The 17,382-nt window shown below is 39.8% G+C and overlaps 1 protein-coding gene across 1 annotated transcript; it reads right to left on the bottom strand.

The window, feature by feature from the left end:
- Positions 1-934: 934 nt before the first annotated feature.
- Positions 935-6,231, bottom strand: znhit2 (zinc finger, HIT-type containing 2). Its single transcript, XM_057848553.1, has 2 exons — positions 6,155-6,231; positions 935-3,968 (listed from the first exon to the last, which is right to left on the bottom strand). The coding sequence occupies exon 2, from the start codon at positions 3,960-3,962 to the stop codon at positions 2,427-2,429; it is 1,536 nt and encodes a 511-aa protein (XP_057704536.1). The 5' UTR covers positions 3,963-3,968; positions 6,155-6,231; the 3' UTR covers positions 935-2,426.
- Positions 6,232-17,382: the final 11,151 nt, after the last annotated feature.

The raw sequence follows: 17,382 nt of genomic DNA on the forward strand, positions 1-17,382 counted from the left end.
GCGTCCTCATTAAAAACCACTAACCCAGCATCCATTTAAAACTGCATCACAAAGATTTTTGGAACGAATACGAGGCTGCTGTTAGCAGGAATGCTAAGGCTATTGTAAACACAAGCTAAACTACAGGGCTTGTGACAATACAGAGTCGGGCTGTTTGGGAATGCAGCCCAAGGCGGGTGGTAAATTCGCATCTAAGGCTAAACACCGGCACGACTGGAGACCGATAGTCGGCAAGTAGCCGTCTTCCGACGGAGCCTGCCGCTCTGGCCGGTCCGGCAGGCCGTCTCGCCGTAGGCCGGGCCCGGTTCCCCGGCTTCAGGACCTCCGGCGAACACCCCGGTTTCTCGAGCGTTCCCCCACGGCGTGCGAGCAGAGCCAGGACCCGAATACGCCGCGGCGAACCGGTGTTGTTCCGAAAAATAGCCGCCCCGCGTGAAATGTCCCCCCTGACGGGAACGCTCATTTATAACGCTTTATTGAGGTGAAAACATCAGATGTTTTCATGGACGCATTACAGCGATGGATCTAGGACTGTAAAATCAGTTTTAAATAAATAAATTAGACAAAATACTAGTATCTTATTTTAGTAACAAATCGTGGACTGGGCCACATAACCCATCTTTGAACAGAAATGTATTAGTCTACAGGTTTTCACGACCATATCTCAATGACAATCACACAGGTATGACATTTCTTAGTTCAAGCAGGGTAAAATAATACATATATTCACGGTACAAGAAAATCGTTTCCAAGTCCATCGATTGGTAAGAAAAAGCTGTACGAGTGACGTGTGGGCGCTCAATAATAAAATAAACAAATAAATCAAATAAACGCTCAATGAAGCGTTATAAATAAGCGTTCCCGTCAGGGGGGACATTTCACGCGGGGCGGCTATTTTTCGGCACAACACCGGCCGGGGTGGGCGGATTATCCGGTACGAACGTAGCTGCCGCCGAGACGAGACACGTTTTTTTTTTTTTTTTTTACCTAAATGACCCGAGAACCAAAGCCCTGGATAAAAAAATAATGCAGTTTATACGACCACCATTCTTCATGAAAAAGTGATGTCCAGTAAGCAAGCTTATCATGACAGCACAGTGGTTAGATGATAATTTAAACATGGAGAAAACGAAGTCAGCCAGTCAATAATGCATTCAGTATGTAAAATGACGAGCGGTCAGATGACTTTATAACACTGCCTTTATTTTCGGACAAAACAACACGCACGCGGATGCTAGCTCCAACTCCGTCCAAATAGTACTTTTGTGTATCAGTTTAGCTGCTGTAAAGCAAATGTCGTGAAAGCCGCAAATGTAAACAAAGCACTGCAGAATGGGTACATGACATCTCGCTCTTTTGAGTTAATCATTTTCACAGTGTGCAACAAAGCATATAACATTAGCAATCACTTTTCAAATAATTTAACTTATTTCTCTGATCAATTACAGTCACTGTAGATAATCAAATTCTTAAATCAACATTCTGTAGCCACAAATATTATTCAAGATCTTTCCTTCTTCCAAGTTTTTTTTTTTTTTTTTTAGGATTAAGTATAATAATGTATTGCTTAAAACAAGGCTGTTAAGATTATTTTCAGCTAGCTATTTTTCTTCCAAGAAATCTGAAATACACTTGAAGCGATGGCAGATAATTTCACTTATTGCCAATAGATTTACACTTAAAACTGACTAGTTTTAAGTGTGTTTTGCAGTGTATTAATGTTATATATGTTAGGAATGGCTTACTTTTAAAGACATTTTTGTGCAACTTAGGTATTTAAGTAATTGTTGCCAAAAGTTTACAATTACACAATGTCAGACAATCTGTCATTATTTAGATGTTTGAATTGACAACTTGTTCATATTTTATGTTGAAAAAAAAGAGCAATAAATTATATTTTTTGCACAGTAATATTTTCTTTTGTGTATACTTTAAAATTTTACATAAATCTTTTAATAGAATTATCGGCTTGACATTATCGGTTATCGGTTGGAATGAGGAGGAAATTATCGGTATCGGTTGAAAAATGTATTATCGTGCATCACTAATGTAAACAATCCGAGCTGGACATAAATGGAGTCAGTAAAATAATTTGCCGGATAACACTTAATGACATCTGTCATAAGCGTTCAGTAATGCCCACGATAGTGTCATAATTATGATGGTTTTATGACGCCACTGTCAAATAAAGTGTGAAGTATTAACCCAAATAAATCAACAAATAAGCCGCACCGAACTATTAGCCGCAGGGTTCAAGATTAATGAAAAAAGTAGCGGCTTATAGTCCGAAAATTACGGTAATTGTCAAAAAATAAGGAACAAAACAAACATAAATTGTTGGCTGACTTTATTCCAATGTAAAAGATTTTTTTTCCAAAATGTTCTGAATATTGACACTTTACTTTATAAACATTTTATAACAACTTTCAATTTATTTCCTGGATCAGTGTACTATTTATCTTCTTCCCTTTTTTTAATCTTTCCTCAACTAGCTTCTTACTTTTCTCCATACTTTTTCTTTCACCCACTCGTCGACTGTGCTCGTTCCACATCTCCAAAGCCAGCTCTCGACAGCGATGTGAATGATCCAGCAACCAAGCTTGAAAGAATTCACACTTCTTGGAGGCCTGAAAGTATTTTTGCCTCTTTGCGCCTTCTTCACCCTCCTTCGAGAGTGCAGTTCTAGCTCGGGAGAACACCGAACGAGTCTGACTCAAGGCAGACATCATATACCCTGTGGCATCTTCTTTGTCTCTACCCGTCAGGACGTGAGCAGCAGCTTCAACGGCCAAGTCTGTGCCACGGGATTCTTGTAATTTAAGATAACCTCCTTCTAAGATGAGAGTCTCTCCACTGCGTATGGCCTCTTGAACAGAATTAAAAACCTTGCTAGCACTCAGGGCCTCAGACAATGTTAGCATCATGTCACAGAACTCGAACAGGAGTGAATCAGGATCACCATTGAAGAGCTGCAACGTGAAAGTATAGCAATAAAGAGTGTTAATGATGCCGTAGCAGACCAAAGGAGATGGGTTTCTACATAAAGAGCTCAGTTTTGGGATTTTAGCAGAAATCACAGGCACACCGGAGACAGCGTTGCTACGTATTTTATTCTTGCTTTGAGGATTTTGGACTTTTTGGTCTGGATTCTGAACCTCCTCCTCCAGCACCTCCACAAGCGCTCTCCCTGTTTTGTCATGTTCCTCCCACCACGGCTTCCACACAGGGATCAACACGCCAAGCGCATCACCCTTTAACAGACCGGTAAACTTCTCCTTCTCCCGGCTGTCAAGGAGCGCCCACAGCTCCTCTTCGGATAACTTGTCAAGATCAAGCTCGGACAGATTCTGAGCCACGCTTTCCGAAGACTCATCATCTGCTTCCTGGCCTCCGAGCTCTTCCAGTGTTCTCAATATGTCCTCGATCTCTTCCCCATGATCTGCTTCCGACTCCTGAAGTTCAGCCAATCTGGACAGGAGATCCATTGCCTCCACTGAGTTTTGTTGCTCTATCCCAATTTCTGTTAATACGCTTTTCATTCCTCCGTTTGTCAATTGCGCCTTTTGTCTCAGTCCGAGTAAAATGTCCTGCATTTTTTTCCTGCCCTCTAGGTCTGTTTCCCCCATGTTCTTCAACTCCTCAAGGACGGACTCTTTGTAGAACTCCTCTGAGCAGAAAGTGTGATCCGGGCTGCGGTAGCAAGCCACGCCGCAGTAATGCAAGTTGCACCGAGGGCAAGTGTAGCACGCAGGTTGGCAGTTGCACAGCATGCACACTTTTGAGTTCTTCCCGTCAGCCTGAGTGATGAATTCCTCATGCCTTCTTCCAGGAAGCAGTATTCCATCCCTGCAGACTGCCGCCGATGCCTCATCTTCCTCATTGAGACACTCGTCCTTTGGACCGATGTCTGTCAGAAGACTCCTCACGGACGGCGGTAGTGTCCGTCTAATATTTGGATTCATTGGAGACTATTAAAACAAAAAAGAAAAAATGCAGGTTAAATTAGCATCTTACTCAAAATTGAAAACCTGAAATGAAGACAACAGTAGGGTGACCAAACATCCTCTTTTGCCCGGACATGTCCACTTTTCACATCCTGTCCGGGGTGTCTGGCAGGGTTTTAAAAATTCATGAAAATGTCAGGTTTTAATTAGGGCTGTCAAAATTATCGCGTTAACGGGCGGTAATAAATTTTTTTAATTAATCACGTTAAAATATTTGACGCAATTAACGCACATGTCCCGCTCAGACAGTATTCTGCCTTTTGGTAAGTTTTACAGCAAGGCTTTTTGTGCTGTCTAACCGCGAACTCTTGTGGTCGCTTTGCGACATGGTTTATTGTTTTCTTCCCAGTTCAATATGGCTGCACGACGTCTCGGGCTGACGCCTACGTTGTAATGTTGTGCTCATGTGATCCTTGGACAAGATTTATCCGTAAGTATGGTTGTTGTCAAGAATGTACATATTATGTTAGTAAGCGAAATGTTATATTTTTTGTATGAGACGCTTTTTGTTTATGTTTAGTGAACCTGTATAGCGTGCTAAGCTAACGTTGTTGCTAATGCAATGCTTGTGTACTTTTTTTTGTAGTTTTACGACGGTCTAAAGAGGACAATGGTTTGAGGCCATTTTATTAATAAATCAGATGAAAAAGGAAGAAGTCTGATTATTAAGGCGTCGTTCACTAGCTGTCTAGCTTTGGAAAAAGTAGACGCTTCGGAGTGAGGACAGCATAGACAGATTTAAATGACAGTAGAGTGAAATGCCCACTACAGTCCTTATGTACCGTATGTTGAATGTATATATCCATCTTGTGTCTTATCGTTCCATTCCAACAATTTATTTTACAGAATATATATATAATTTACAGAAAAATATGGCATATTTTATAGATGGTTTGAATTGCGATTAATTGCGATTAATTACGATTAATTAATTTTTAAGCTGTAATTAACTCGATTAAAAATTTTAATCGTTTGACAGCCCTAGTTTTAATTATTGTTCACGTGACCAATTAGCGTTTGTTCAAATTGACTGACACTTTGCACAGAATACTACGGTACTGTGCTGCCAGTGACGTGTTCCCAGATAGCCTGCCCAGTTGTTAAGACTTTTATTACAATCAATACGTATATAATCAAATGCTCCTGTACCCAAAAGAGGAAGATGAAAATACCTTTTTTCTACTTTGGATACAAATTTGCACATCACTGGCATTATCATGGCGTCAACTGTCATTTGTCATTCACAAACAAACCTTCGTCACGACAGGAGCTCGGTATGTACACTTGCTAAACTTACTTTTCGGCAGCTGTTAACTTCTGTCGGAGCTTTGTACTGGTGTGATCTGTAAAATGCCGTTTGGTGTCGCATTGTGGCGCTCCCGATGATTGTAAACTTTTATAGCAATATTTGATTTTGCCTCGGCTACCGGTATTCGCTAGCTGTCAGTGAGCTAAGCCGCGCTAGGCATTTTGGGAAATGTCATTTTAAACTGCTGGGTTTGGAAACGTGCTGGTTGAATCGTTTGTCAGTTTATTTTGGTTATTGTTTGCGTGCAGTCTAGAACATTGAAAGAGAATAACAATTGAGTGGGAATGACAATTTTTCAACGACAATTGTCGTCATAGTAATTTACTACATTTCCATGATGTGATTATTTTTTTTATTATCATTACTTAATTCCAGGTTTTGTTTTGTTTTTTGCGTTTTTATTGTTTGATTATTTTTTCAGGAATAATAAAGCCTGTTGAGTAACCTCTGATAATTTGAATTTGTGTCTATGGTTATATCCTATATGGCTATGGTTTTTTATTTATTTATTTATTTATTTTAATAAATATGATTTTTTTTTTTTCTAGCCAAACGGAGGAGGCACACTTTAAAGTGATGTTGGAGTAAAATTAAAGCATCTCGAGCCTGGGCCGAGTGTCCTCTTTTATGGAAATCTAAATATATATGGTATAGGTATGTAATATTTATGGTCACACTGGCCTAGACAGATTTACATGAAGTGCTACATTATACGTTAGAAAACATTAATTTAAGAAGTTAAAACCGTCATACTCAAATCAGCGCTATTAAATGGTGAATATGTTTCAAACAAATTATGTTACTTATGCACAAATTCAGGCGAAATGGATTTTTCACTTACTTGTTTGTATCAGCAACCACGCATGAGCTGCGTTCTCATAGGTGTAGATATCATATACATAAGGCTAGATGTCTGATACTCGGTGGGAGTCAATACAGACAGAGCATTGCCATTTATCGACCATTTTGCGTCGGGAAAATTCGACAGTCATAACGTTATAGTTATTAGAGTGTATACTCTGAAATAATTTTCTACTGATTTCAAATAGATTTGTCATAAACGTCAGAGATGAAAGCATTTTACTGCTGACTTAAGAAAAAAAACTGAATAAATAAAAAATTAACATATCCCCCAAATCTAGCCCAACTCAAAGTCACGTTAATTACGTTAGTTAAAAACAAACTATTTGTCCGTGTCCAAGTCCGTGAAGGATTCGGTGATTTTATAGTGTTTTATTGGAGAAAATCACAAAATTTACGTCAGCTTCAGTGGAGCTCGCCAGAGAAGTTCTCTGACACAAGATGACCGCCGGTTACTAACGGCGCCGACTCCATCTTTAGTCATCTGGCTTTTTGTATGAGCCCGCCATGTTGTATTTTGATGACGTCCTCATTTATTTTTGTATGACGAAAAAAAGAAAAACTGCATTTAATTGTCTGATTGAATGTTTATATTTTTTCCAACAGTCAGCAATAATGTTTATAAAACAAGTGGATAATAATAATAATAATAATAATACAGTGATCCCTCGTTTTTCATACATACATATAAGACATGCTTGTTCACTTTTTTCCAAAGTATAATCTAAAAAAACTTTTATTTATATAAATATTTTAATAAATCGATTTTAAGCACTTCAAATGTAATAATTATGATACGTTTTAAACATGTTACTGTCCCACCGAATTACTTTAAAACAAGAATAACATAGAAAAATACTTGTCTTTATTAAATGCTTCATTGAGTGAGTCCACTCAAATCCGCTCACTTACACACAATGAGTTGCCACATCAACTATTTAACAAGTTAAACGATGATTGACGCATGCGGTGCTTTGAAGTTTCGGCTTCCATGCGTCTCTGGCAAGCTCAAACCTTAATGTCTGTCAATCATCGTTAACTTTAATAAGCAATCTCAGTGCACTGTCTGACCAAGAAAAGCAGCAGGAGTGAGAGTGAGACTACATGATCGGATTGGGACAGCTTATCTGTATTTATTATTATTTTTATTCTTATTGGGATGTGGGAGGAAGCCGAAGTATCCGGAGAAAACCCACGCAGGCACGGGGAGAACATCCAAACTCCCGAGCCCAGGATTGAACCCATGACCTCAGAACGGGTTGACATGCAACCAGTCGGCCACCGTCCCACCCACAAAATACTACTTTTGTCTATATGAAGCTCCTCAACTGACTTAGACATAGTTCCTTGGCACTGACATATCACAAGATGGCTGAAGAAAACTATATTTTGTCTAAATGAAGCTCCTTAAAGCAACACTAGGTAACTTTTCAACCATTATAAAATATTTTCACAATATTTATTATAATATGTCGACAGACAACTAGTTGAATGACACCTCTTTGTGTGTGTATCTGATGTAAAGAACTTTGAATTGCCTTGTGTTGAATTGTGCTATACAAATAAATTTGCCATGCCTTGACTCTTTTATATCTTGAGGGAGTCTGTATCACTTTCACCGGCACTAATTAACTTTGTGGAGGCCACACACAAAAAAAAAACTACAAATGAGCTGACTGCTTTATGGCATACGTAACGTCCCCCTTTCCCCATTCATTATAAAGGCAGAAGTCGATGCTAACGCTCTCACGCAAATTCTGCAAAGATGGCAGAGCAACAGAGACAAAAAATTTTGTCTGAGGAGGGAAAAAAAAGGGAGTCTACCAGGACTTACAGAATAAACATTGGCCCGGCGTTCACTCGCTGGCGTGACGCCGCCCAGCGCTGATGAGTTCGGATGGGGTGTGGGGGTTAGCCACACGGTTGCTAACCGTCATATGCTATTGTTTAGCCACAACTGGATTCAGTACCTCATTACTTTTCATCCTTCGCACAGCCGCTGGAAACAGAAATGTAATTTATTCCATCTGCAGGCGACAGAGCGTTCATGATTTTACGATGCTGTGCACTGGTCCTCATGGGAGACGCAGTGTTTCTTAACGCAAAACACAACCGATTTTGTCCTCTGGTGTCGCTAAAATCGACTGAAACTGAAAAGTTACAAAGTGTTGCTTGAACCAATACCAACATAGCTTTTGGACATGTTGGAATTTGACCTTTTAGCCAGATTGCCGGAATCACGCCAGCCGAACTACTGGAACCCGACCCAGGCCGGCGGTACATGGAAAACCTGACCAAAAGGCCAAACTCCACACGTTCACCTTAGTTTTAACTAGGGTTGTTCCGATCATGTTTTTTTGCTCCCGTTCCGATCCCGATCGTTTTAGTTTGAGTATCTGCCGATCCCGATATTTCCCGATCCGATTGCTTTTTTTTTCTCCCGATTCAATTCCAATCATTCCCGATAATTTTTCCCGATCATATATATTTTGGCAATGCATTAAGAAAAAAAATGAATAAAACTCGGACGAATATATACATTCAACATACAGTACATAAGTACTGTATTTGTTTATTATGACAACAAATCATCAAGATGGCATTTACATTATTAACATTCTTTCTGTGAGAGGGATCCACGGATAGAAAGACTTGTGACTTTGTATATTGTGACTAAATATTGCCATCTAGTGTATTTGTTGAGCTTTCAGAAAATGATACTGTAGCCATGCCCAAATGCATGATGGGAAGTGGAACCATGACTGTGCGTAGTGCTACCAATTGATATATCTTCTCTGCGTTGGGAAATAACATAAGGTGTTAAGAAAAAGATCAATTGCTACATTGCTTCCTCACATTGTTTCCCATGATATTTCTAATCGTAGGGAGAGGGAATGTAAGACTTTATCCAATTAAAAAAAGGCTCCAAAGGCTGCCAAAATTCCCTCTACTCATTTTACGCTGCCTTTTATCTCTCTATATAGGTAATATGGCGCCATTACAGATTGAGTGCGACAATGCGTGAGTGGGTTCTGCAGCGCATGCATTAACTGCGTTAAATATTTTAACTAGGGCTGATAATGTTGTGCTTATATGATCCTTGGACAAGATTTGTCCGTAAGTATGGTTCTTGTAAAGAATGTACATATTATGTTAGTAAGCGAAATGTTATATTTTTTGTATGAGACGCTTTTTGTTTATGTTTAGTGAACCTGTATAGCGTGCTAAGCTAACGTTGTTGCTAATGCAATGCTTGTGTACTTTTATTTTGTAGTTTTACGACGGTCTAAAGAGGACAATGGTTTGAGGCCATTTTATTAATAAATCAGATGAAAAAGGAAGAAGTCTAATTATTAAGGCGTCGTTCACTAGCTGTCTAGCTTTGGAAAAAGTAGACGCTTCGGAGTGAGGACAGCATAGACAGATTTAAATGACAGTAGAGTGAAATGCCCACTACAGTCCTTATGTACCGTATGTTGAATGTATATATATCCATCTTGTGTCTTATCTTTCCATTCCAACAATTTATTTTACAGAATATATATATAATTTACAGAAAAATATGGCATATTTGATAGATGGTTTGAATTGCGATTAATTACGATTAATTAATTTTTAAGCTGTAATTAACTCGATTAAAAATTTTAATCGTTTGACAGCCCTAATTTTAACGTGATACATTTTTAAAAGAATTAATTACCGCCGTGATCGGGATAAATTTGATAACCCTACCTTAAGCCTAAACTAAAGACTCTGGATGAGGGTAACATGTTATGTTTGTAATGTTAAATACAATTAGAAAACGCTAAAAAAAAATATATATATATACAGTATATTAAAAAAGGCATGGCCGATATTTTTTTGCCGAGTCCGATACTTTGAAAATGACGTGATCGGACCCGATCGATCGGCATCCCGATCGATCAGGTCCATCACGTCACATCTCTAGTTTTAACCCCTTGTTCTGACTGCATTCTAAAAGCTGGAAAAAGGTTTCGAAACGAAAGTTGACAATTTATTGCAAGTCAACAGCAACCATTCAGCAACGCAAAACAGCAAATGGACCCAGGTGAGGAGAGCTGGACCCAGAGTCACCATATCCCAAAAGATTCCCGAGAAAAAAATCGCACTAGCTGAAGTATTCAGTCTTTTGAAGGCTCTGGTGAGGCGTTGCTGTGGTCCGGGAGAAGGGTGTGTTTGGGTGTTGTTTAGGGTAATTTTCTGTTGCAGGTTGGGCCGATGAGTCACTGTTGCCAAGGCAACCAGCGTTGGAAATTTTTTGTCAGCCTCAGCGCTGAGTGTTCAAATTCTCAGTCGTGGAGTCTTCTTGTTATCAGGCGTTCCTTGTGGCAAAACAGGATGTCCCGCCATTTGTTCTGGACTGTCCAGAAGAGCTGATTGCAAGATTTGGTGGTGCAGATGTAGACTTGTAGATTTCTTGTCCATCACCTGCTTGTCAGCATCAATCTCGCTCAGTCAGCTGCATGACGCACGCGTTGGGCTTTCGTGGTCAGAAGGCATCCTATATCTGTTATGCCCTTATCTGCCCGTTGTCTTGGCGCAATCATTCCAAGTCATAATATCAAATATATTCTGCTTGTTTTTCTCAAACTATAGTATAAATGCTATGTATGATATATTGGATGTGTTAGCGTAATACAGACAGTCAAACAGTAAATATGGGCAAGGATACTATTCCCTTCAGGCACAAAAATGCGACAAGGTGGCAGCATTAAAAGAAACAAACAACAACATATAAGGGGGTGCTTCAGCGGATAAAAGAATAGAAGAAGAAATTACATTTGATTTTTCCCTGTGGAATGGATTACCCAAAAAATGTATCGGCAAATTTTCACTCTTTGGACTGGTGTTCAGTCTGCTTAGAATAACAGCACAATGAAAGTCGGGACATTTCTATTTTTGCCTATTTTCTTCCATGTCTCTCTTCTAAACCTCTGCCGTGTGTCCACAGTCCCATAGGGCTGTTTGCTTTGAGGTGATTGTCTCCTGTGGGGGAGTCAACCACAGTAAAGGTCAAACAGGTGGGGAGTTGTCACATGGTTGGCCACCCCTCGCCGGGAAAACGGGTCCCTGTGATGCCTGACATACCCTGTGGGGGCAAGACGAAATACAACAAAGAGGTCTAAGGTTGACGTGTGCCATGCTGTCTTGCACCCCCCCCTTCCACTGCCCCTGGCTGGTGTGCCAGCATTCCTGGGCAGACTGCTGCCTTCTTGTGTCTCCTCTCTCTCAACCTGGCATGTCCTGTGACATCGCATCTTGCTGGGATGCACAACTTGATAAGTAAGTAACAAGTAAACGGATTCGATCCTGGTTACATTAAAATTAGCGTCTCAAAATGAATCAATCCATTTCCAGGAGTATTGACACAGACCAACCCTGCCACCACCCAAAAAAAAAAAAAAAACAATTTATAAGGACCTGATGCACACTTGCACAAAGACACACATGGGCAAAAAACACCCATCACACAAGGTAGTAGGTTTGCATAGGGACGGTAGGGACATAACACTAGCAACTTTTCAGGATGCTCAAATTGTCCCCACCAGGGGTCGCGTTAACCGAATATTTTCCGTCGTTGACCGTTTTTTTTAAAACGGTGACGGAAAAAACTGAAGTCCATCCATCATTTTGACAGGTTGCAATTCACACCCCAGACCACAGGATAGCGACTGAGCATATTGTAGCGTCGCCGGGGCTGTCATCAATGGGTTAATTTATGCACCAACGAGGTGCTGTCATTGGTGTGCTGGTGCACCAGCGTGACGCTCCAATTGGTGGACTAGATTGCGTCAGTGTATATAGTTGTTGTTGTTTTTGCATTGGTGAGGTGGCGGGAAGTTAATAAAGGAAAAGAGGAAAAAGGCTCGTGTGTTGTTTTCGCGCCGCTTAGCAAACGCTACAATGTTAATAAGCTATTGTCTCTCTTGATGCATGACGTCGCTGGCCTTACTCGGAAAAATGTCCGAACTAGCATTCAGGTGTAGCAAACACGGAAACGTTAGGAAGCTTTGGAGAGCATTGTCTAAGGCTACGTTCATTCTACAGGTCTTAATGCACGAATCCAATTTTTTCGTGTTTTTCCGACTCGAGTCAGGCATTAACTTGACGGTCTGAACGGGACAAGTCGCATAGAAGTGCACCATTTCAAATCCGATCTGGGTCATTTTTTTATGTGGTTCAAATCCGATCTGGGCCACATTTTTCCAGACTGTCGCGGCGGTCTGTACTGTCCAGTGTCCCAAATCCGATTTCAGTTGTGCTTTATTAGCGCCTAGCTTGCAGTGAACACGGCTTTTGGGGAAGGGCTGGGCTTGACAACAGTCATAAAAAAATAAAAATGGGTTGAGGATAAGCATGAAAATGATCGGTTTTCTCTCTGCTCTATGTGAGCTATATTTCAACATTTCCTACACGGCCGAGAGTCGGGAGAGGGGTCTGACTGCAGCCCGTCTTGGAGAGTCGGGGAAAACTGCCCCTATGTGTGTGTGACATGCACGGACAGTGCGTGCATGCTATCGATCCATATAAACTGTGAATATAAGCCTAAACGGGAATTATTTATGTCTGTTATTTGTGTCCTCCTTTTGAAAAGCAAAATATGATAGCCCTGGAATGACGGATGACTTGTCATTTGTTTTGATGCTTCTGCGCACTGGCGCGTGTCGGACTGCAAATTAGAGCGCATGCGTAATACTTGAATGGTCTCAATGGACAAAGGCAGTCTGAACGGGCACGCCAAAAAAACGGATATGACAAAAATATCGAATTTGTACATTAAGACCTGTAGTATGAACGTAGCCTAATTGAATGAGCAGGGACAAACAGCTTGGAGTCAGAAGTACGTGCGCTATTCTCAAACCTGAACGCACCCCGAGTCTTGGATGACAGAGCAGAGAGTAGACACATCATGGCTGGTAGTTTCTTCAATTTATTCAGAGTTGAGTAAGTAACGGACCACTTTTGACCAACACTGCTATTGAATATGTCATTATTATCATTTTAAAAATTTAAGTGACGGGTAAAAATAGATTATGACCGGATTTTTATGACCCTGTCAGTCAAAATGACAGACAACGAAAAAGTCTAGCACAACCTCTGGTCCCCACCAACTTTTAAGCCACCTTATATGCTTTATATAATGAGTTTAGTTATATAGGTCATTTAGATTGTCTTCCCATATGTTATAAGGATAGAACTGACCCTACCATTATTAAGTAAATTATTTTCATTATGTTCAAACTTACATTTACTCCATTTCACTTTCTGAATGTGCTGGTCCATTTTTCCCCCTCAAACGCACATTTGATTGGCTGAAGACTTGACCCACCCTGACACACACAGAAACACATGTGAACAGCATGCTGCCGCCTATGCCCCTTTCGAAGAAAGGGATGTTAGAAGTTTTTTTTCGGCCAGCAGCAGCCACTGTTAATAATTTAATAATATGCCAATGTTGTGGAGGTGAGAAAAACACCACTAATTTTGCTACTGAAAGGTCGACCTGCATTAGTTAGCATAACATTAAACTGTGTGAAATTGCTAACCTGCAAAACCCGAGGAGGAAGCTGCATAGAGAGAAGTGTCCTTCTGTTTGTGTTTTCTACTGTTAATGTGAATTAAACTGTGAGAAATCTAGTAAACTCAGCTGGAAACTATAAAACTAGAAAAACGTGAGCTAAAAGCTGTTTAGAGAGAGAGGGGTGCTGCATAACCTCATATGTTGCTCACACAACACAACATAATCATAATTAACTATGTACTGTGCATAAAAATAATTGGGATGCCGCGAGCTACCCACACTAGCGTTGCTATCGACTAGTCAATCGTGTTCAATGTAATGAGCACCTTTGATTCATTGTATCAATTAATTAGATTCATATTTGTGAGAAATGTAGCCCTGACCCTCGTTCAACCATTCTGTTGGGTCTTATTAATATCCCATCACCAGCAAAAAGTGTACATGCAGGTTATGCTGTTATATTGTCCCTACCAATGTTGAGACCAAACCTACGCCCTTGCCATCACATACCACATATACACAAAACACACATCTCTGTCTGCCACCAGCTGATAGGTGACGGGGAGCAGCCTCTGCCTTTTGGGCATATCCGGTCTTGGCATGACCGCTACTGTTTATGCTACAGCAGCAGGGGGCGTGTACTGTACGTGCATACGTGTGTGTTTGTGTGCAGAAAGAGGGTTGATATGGACAGTTCTGTCACCTGTCAGCTGAAAGGATGTCTCAGTATCTAGGGCACCCAATAGGGGCACTATGTGTGTGTGGGTGTGTATGGAGGACAGTTATATGTGAAGATCCACAAGCAAGAGTTTAATGGGCCGTTTACATGGTGTCTCCAAGAATACGAAAAATTTCAAATTTGCATTTGCATTTGCGTCTCCATTCGAACAATGTCGCAATTCCGCATGAAAACGATGCAGTATTCATGCCAGGCCCTAGGGGGCAGTGCAGATTTACAGGGCGGCAGAGAATCTCCCTCAGCCCGGAAAAAAATATGCCCGCCCACTCGAAGCAATGGCATTTTTCTTTTGTTCAGAAAGTCACAAAACATTCCACATATTCAATTTAAAAATATTATTAAAACAGTAAATTAAAGCCGACTTTTCCGCCATATTTGCTGTTTTTAATGTTTAGTAGCACCGCTGCGCACGCCCAATGTGACGAGAGCTGACGTTATCGGCGCGGTCTCACGCCGCGGGAGCCTTTGATATGCATGCCGAGGAAGCCCCCCTCAATCCCCCGCAATTGGATTCTTCCACTTTGGAGGCAGGATTCAGAATTTTTCGTCTTCCCCGACACCATATGCACGCGAGGCGAGTCCGCTACTCAGTCATTGAGTCTTTGTGTCGCAGAGTCGCCATGTAAACTGCCCCTTAGTTCAGTTAAGTGTAAAAACATGCATCCATCTAGCCAGGGCCGTTCCTGACCTATTTGGTACCCTAGGCAAGATATTGTTGTAGCCCCCCCTCCCATTTTCACCACATACTGTATATTTAAACACTTACACTGAAAATGCACATTATCTCTTTGTAATTTATTATAAAAAAAGTAGGGCTGTCAAACGATTAAAATTTTTAATCGAGTTAATTACAGCTTAAGAATTAATTAATCATAATTAATCGCAATTAATCGCAATTCAAACCATCTATAAAATATGCCATATTTTTCTGTAAATTATATATATATTCTGTAAAATAAATTGCTGGAATGGAAAGATAAGACACAAGATGGATATATACATTCAACATACGGTACATAAGGACTGTAGTGGGCATTTCACTCTACTGTCATTTAAATCTGTCTGTGCTGTCCTCACTCCGAAGCGTCTACTTTTTCCAAAGCTAGACAGCTAGTGAACGACGCCTTAATAATCAGACCTCTTCCTTTTTCATCTGATTTATTAACAAAATGGCCTCAAACCTTTGTCCTCTTTAGACCGTAGTGAAACTACAAAAAAAAAAAGTTCACAAGCATTGCATTAGCAACAACGTTAGCTTAGCATGCTATACAGGTTCACTAAACATAAACAAAAAGCGTCTCATACAAAAAATATAACATTTCGCTTAGTAACATAATATGTACATTCTTTACAACAACCATACTTACGGACAAATCTTGTCCAAGGATCATATAAGCACAACATTACAACGTAGGCGTCAGCCCGAGACGTCATGCAGCCATATTGAAGTGGCAAGAAAGCAATAAACCATGTCGCAAAGCGACCACAAGAGTTCGCTGTTAGACAGCACAAAAAAACCTTGCTGTAAAACAAAAGGCAGAATAGCGTCTGAGCGGGACATGTGCGTTAATTGCGTCAAATATTTTAACGGGATTAATTTTAAAAAAAATAATTAACGCCCGTTAACGCGATAATTTTGACAGCCCTAAAAAAAAGACAACAAACAAGTGCAGAAATTAAAAGAAAAATGCTCTAATAACTATTCAAAAGCACCAACACTTTTAAACACTTTAAAAACAAATTAATAAAATAAATTACAATTGTTATTACAATATGATTTCACCGCCCACACCAACCTATATAAAGACACACAGAACACTTTGAAATGCAACTTTTTTTTCACCTTGACCTATAACCTTACTCACCTTGTATTCACTGATGCAAAAGCATCTTTTGCACTTTTATATGACAGTTGTTTTGGAAGGTGCACTTCTTTCCTGGACTTGGTAGGCTTGGACTTGGTGCTGATGTGGATAAGTTCGCTGTAAAAGATGGCCCAGGATGTACAGAGGTAGAAGGAAAATATTTCAGAAGAGCATCTACAAAGAGAAGAAAGTGGAATGTTACATTATATTCGTCAAATAGCTGTTGATTGTGAAACCAGCATGACATAACCGTAATAGCGCCTAAATTCTTGCAGCCTACTGTACCTGTCTATTGGATCGAGCCACTATCTTTGATGGGCGTTGTTAAAAGAAAATAAATTCTTGAAGCACTGCAACTACACAGGACTATCCAATAATAATGAATTAAATAATATATAATAGCAAGAAAAAAAAAAAAAATTGAATACATTTTTACATGAACGTGATCGCCATTTTAATGAATTAATGACACATTTAATAACAAATGTTTGCATTTAAATCCGTGGCACTTTTAGTCTTCCATACCACAGAACTTTGAAATTATTAATTGCATATTTAATGGTTTGAATTAATTAAATTAATTAACCTTGGCACTTTTAGGCAAGGCAAATTTATTTGAAAAGCACAATTTACACAAGGTAAACGTGGTTCACACCAGGTGAAAATAAGCAAGATAATTTTAGTCTCCCATACACTTTGTCCAAATTTCTCTAAAATTGGAGGGGGAGTAAATTTAACTGAAACTAATCCACAGCTGGCTAAATACTGAAAATATTTCTAAAACAAGAGCCTGGCTAATGATACAGTATAAATTTGCTTTAGCAGTAAGTCATATAATAGGGTGACCATATTTTGATTTCCAAAAAAGAGGACACTCAGCCCGGCCTCAAGATATTTGAATTTTACTCAAAGATGCCTATATCACTTTAATATATTTAAAGTGTGCCCCCTCACTCTGGATGGAAAAATGCAGTTTGAAATAATAATAATAATAATAATAAATATATAATGACTAAAAAAACTAAAAAAAAAAAAAAATGCCCCGGTCAAACATTAAAACA

Source organism: Corythoichthys intestinalis, chromosome 10 (genome assembly GCF_030265065.1).
Source record: "Corythoichthys intestinalis isolate RoL2023-P3 chromosome 10, ASM3026506v1, whole genome shotgun sequence".
Lineage (NCBI taxonomy): Eukaryota > Metazoa > Chordata > Actinopteri > Syngnathiformes > Syngnathidae > Corythoichthys > Corythoichthys intestinalis.

Bases quoted from the DNA above. Each gene is read 5' to 3' on its own strand.
- znhit2 (XM_057848553.1), bottom strand. From the start codon at position 3,962: ATGAATCCAAATATTAGACGGACACTACCGCCGTCCGTGAGGAGTCTT.